General features: G+C 53.8%; 1 protein-coding gene across 1 annotated transcript in view; it reads right to left on the minus strand.

Moving 5' to 3' along the window:
• Window positions 1-631, minus strand: part of LOC104876466 (chymotrypsinogen A) — a 3868-nt gene extending 3237 nt beyond the window's left edge. Inside the window, exon 1 of the mRNA XM_033757904.1 lies at window positions 617-631. Within this exon, the coding sequence (XP_033613795.1) occupies window positions 617-631 (15 nt within the window). The remainder of the gene's footprint in view (window positions 1-616) is intronic.
• Window positions 632-3912: the final 3281 nt, after the last annotated feature.

Below are 3912 nucleotides of genomic sequence, written 5' to 3' on the forward strand. Positions count from 1 at the left end.
ACCCGGCTGTGGGGGTCATGAAGGTTTAAGGCCCCCTCCCCTCCCCACATTCTCCAGGCCTGGTGGCCCCGGCCCCCCACACTCACCATGGGCGGCCCCTAGGAGGGCAAAGCAGGACAGAAGCCACAGGGAGACCATGGTGCTGCTGACAGGGAAGGTGGAGTGTGGCATTTTACATCTCCTAGTGTCCCCCTAAACCATGCCCAGCCAGGGAGACCTGAGGGCCACCCCCCTCTTATCCAAGGACCTTGGGTGATAAGTGGGGGCCAATTTCCTCTCTCAGCCAGGCTGGCTCAAAGCCTGGAAATTCCCAGCTCCTTGGAAAGGGACAGCTGCCCTGTGCCCACACCACCTGCAGCCTGGGCAATGCCATGGCCAAGGCCAGTGCCAGGGCAGGAGCCTGGGCCCTGCAGAACGCAGCTCACAGACCCTTTGCTGGCAGGTGAGGCGGGGGACCCTGCTGTCCTCAGTGCCTCTGAGGGACCTTGCAACCATGAGTGAATGGCGTCCGCCTCGCAGTGTTGAGTGGCTGGGGCTCAGAATTCTCCAGTGCTGGTGCAGGACTCTGAACCTTGGCTGCAGGGGCTCAGTAAAGAGTAGCTCGGTGAACACTCACCTGGAAGCAAAGCATCGTGTGGATGATCTGAAATACCCAGGGGTCACCTTGTCCCAGCCCACCAAACAGTTTGAGTGTGGGAGGGTGAGAGGTGTGTCCTGGGCCCCGGGGTGGCAAAGCCAATGCCAGGCTGCTCACGTCTGTGTGGTGCTTAGCAGAACTCTCTTCTGTGATACTTTACACTTGAAGGAAGCAGTCTTCGTATGCAGTGTTAGTTCCTTATCAAATAGGGGCTTGGTGCTTCGCCACAAATGACAGAGAACAAACTCTTCCTTGCCACAGGACAATATGCCAGGTGTGCCCAACACACAGACATGAAGTGAGTCCACGTGTGTTCGCAGTGACAGTGGAGGGATGCACAGGCCTTACTGTGTCCAAGTCAGTGACAGACAGACATAGTCAGGGAACTGAGGCTTCCTCTGAGGCTTGGGCTCTGTGGTCACCAGGCCCACGTCATCCGGGCAGAGACTGCTCCACATGACAGCACAGTGGCTCTGGCCTTGTCGGGGCAGAGCTGTGGATTTGAACTTGGTGCGTAATGAAGTTTCCTTTGTCCTTACCTTACAAGTTCAGCCTAGTGCTGGGTCTTCCAGCAGGGAGGAGTCACCACATCCAGCCTGTGGCTGAGAAGCAGCTCTGGCTGGCAGCTCCCTTGCAGCATGGGGTCAGGGTCCTGCAGGCCATGGACCCCCACCTGCACAGACTGTGGTCCTCCAGCGCTGTTTTCCTAATCAGTATTGTGCTTTTTTTCACATTATTCCTGCGCACTGGTCCCTCAAGTTTGTCACTGGTCATCAGCCCCAGCTCTGAGCAGGAGGAATCCGTATTTCAGTTCCAGACCAAGGGAATTTTTGAAATACTAAGGTTTGCCAGGATTTTCCCAGCACCCATTCCAAGGATGTGGCCAAGCCATCTGTATGTCCCTCACCTCAGGGATTTTTCCGGAGCAGAAAACCTGAGCCGCCTGAAATCACAGACTCTTCCTTTCCACTGTGAAAGCTGAACTCCTTGAAGGCTTGAGGATGGGTTGTGCCGATGTCACCAAGGGACACCTTGTGCCACTTCCTGCCCACAGCCATCTCCACTTCCTGTCCACACAGAGGAGGCTGATAGAGGCCCACCTCCACCAGTTTTTAGTCAGTGAATGCTGATCCGTATAAACCTAGAGGCAGGGAGGGGAGCAGAACATGGCCCCGCAGGCATGTGGAGCTCGACACCACCCTGAGCCCACGGGAGAAAGACAGAGACCCTCACCTGAGCCACGGAGTCACGGGCTGTCCAGCAGTTGCTTACCTCAGCGTGCTGCTCCTGGAAGAAAGGTGAACACCAATTATTTAGCCACGATTGGACAGGCATTCGATTACAGACAGGGTCTAGGTGACAAAAAGCAATCATCACAATGGTGCTGCTGTTTTCTGTCTCCCTGTGTCTACATTCTATCCTCCGGAGCCTGACCCTCTGGGAAGAAACCAACATTGCCCTGAAGAAATTTTTCAGTGACAGCCAGACGTGGTGGCACACACCTGTAACACAAGCGCTGCGTGAGGCCAGGGCAAGAGGACTGCAAACTCAAGCCCAGCCTGGGCAATCGACTGACTTAGTGAGATTTTATCTGAAAATTTAAAAATTAAAAAATACGCAAGGGCTGAGGATGGAGCTCAGTGTGAAGGCCCCAAGTTTATTCCCCAGTGCTGCTCTTACCCCAAGAATGTGAAAAGAAAAATAAACCTTTCAGTGACAGCTTGAATGACGGCCTCATAAGAAGATATCAAATGTCCTCAAAACCGCTACAACTCCCCGCATGGCCACTGGCCCTCAGCAAGAGTAGGCACAGTAATAGATTGGAAAACTCAAAATTCTTAACATCGCCCAGTACCCACATCCTTTGCATTGAGACTTTGCTTCAAGTCAGAAGGAGAGAGGCTGAAAATTCAAAGGCACAGTGGCCAGACTGCATATAAAAGCCCATCTCTGAGTTTTATCAACAGCATCCGCAGCCCAGGCAGCCCTACAGGAAGAGGAACCCCAGAAACACGTGCCCCAGTGGAGGCAGATGATGCAGAACCACACTCTTCCTCCTCTTCGCCTCACTTGAAATTCAGGACCCAGGAAAGAGAGTAAGGAGCGCACTTAGCAGTCACGCAGGCGCCCACTTGGACTTGCTCTGTGTTTAATCCGTCCTGTGCTGCCAAAGCTGAACCCCAGGCACAGGTCTGCTAGTAATCGAGAGAATGGATTTCTCCCACACTGGAAGCTGGTATCCTGTCTGAGGGACAAGGAGCCCTGCTCTGCTGTCCAAGCTGCCCAGCTGGATTGTAAACCCAGCCGCTATAAAAAGCCAGAGGGATAAAGTTTAATGAAAGGAAGACATTATCCGCAAAGAGGAAAAGGGAGGGAGAGAAAGGTGAAGCTAGACAGTTTCCCTGAGAAGAAAGGGTCAGGGTAGGGGGCTCCAGACAGATGGAGGAGCCCTGCACCCTCTGTCCTGGTCACTGTTACGGGGAGTCAGGGACGCTTCCCCCACCTGGAACTTGCCCTAACTGGGCTGGCTTCTGGGCACCTCTGCCTAACTTCAGTTCTTCCTGTGGTCTGTGTGCAGCTTGTTTCTGTCTGCTTGTTTTCTTGCCTTGACCTACCTTTCATGGGCTTATCTTTGGGGTGAGCAGGGAGTAGGTAAGGGGCTGCCTTCTTCGTGGTTAGCTTAGAGTTAGCCGGGGCGTGTGGGTAGCTACTGTACTCTCTAATGACCCTAGAGTGAATGTTACAGGGACTTCCCCTACTTCCATTGCAGGTGGGGTCAGCTTACCTTCTGTGCACCTGGCTTTCTCTCCACGTCCCACCTGTCAGCCCTCTTTCTGGTCTCTTGGTGCAAGTCTCAGGTCATGTGTTGCCCTTCTTTATGTGGGTTTTCTCTCTTTCTCTACCTTATCCTTGACCTATTTCCCGGGGCAATTTTTCCTAGTAAAGTTGGTTTTCATTTAACTCCTTCTATCCAGGATTAGCTAGAAGACCTAAGGAGGCCCAGTTCTATTTTTGTTCCTGTCTCCAGATTCCTGACCAGTGTAGACTGGAAGTCCCAGCTCTGGCTGGCAGCAGCTTTGGGGTTTCTGAGTTCAAGGCGGCACCTCAAACACCACAGCTGGGCTTGGCCTCCCGTGGAGGAAGAGAGGGCTGTCCCCGGCCCGGCTTCAACATGGGTTCCAGAATCCGCACCACACAAACCACGGCAACCAGCCAGCAGCTTCCTCAGCCTGCACCACGGTGCATCTCCAGCCTCCCAAGATCCCCTGCCTGCC

This window comes from Fukomys damarensis, unplaced genomic scaffold (assembly GCF_012274545.1).
Source record: "Fukomys damarensis isolate Sample0158 unplaced genomic scaffold, DMR_v1.0_HiC HiC_scaffold_32, whole genome shotgun sequence".
NCBI lineage: Eukaryota > Metazoa > Chordata > Mammalia > Rodentia > Bathyergidae > Fukomys > Fukomys damarensis.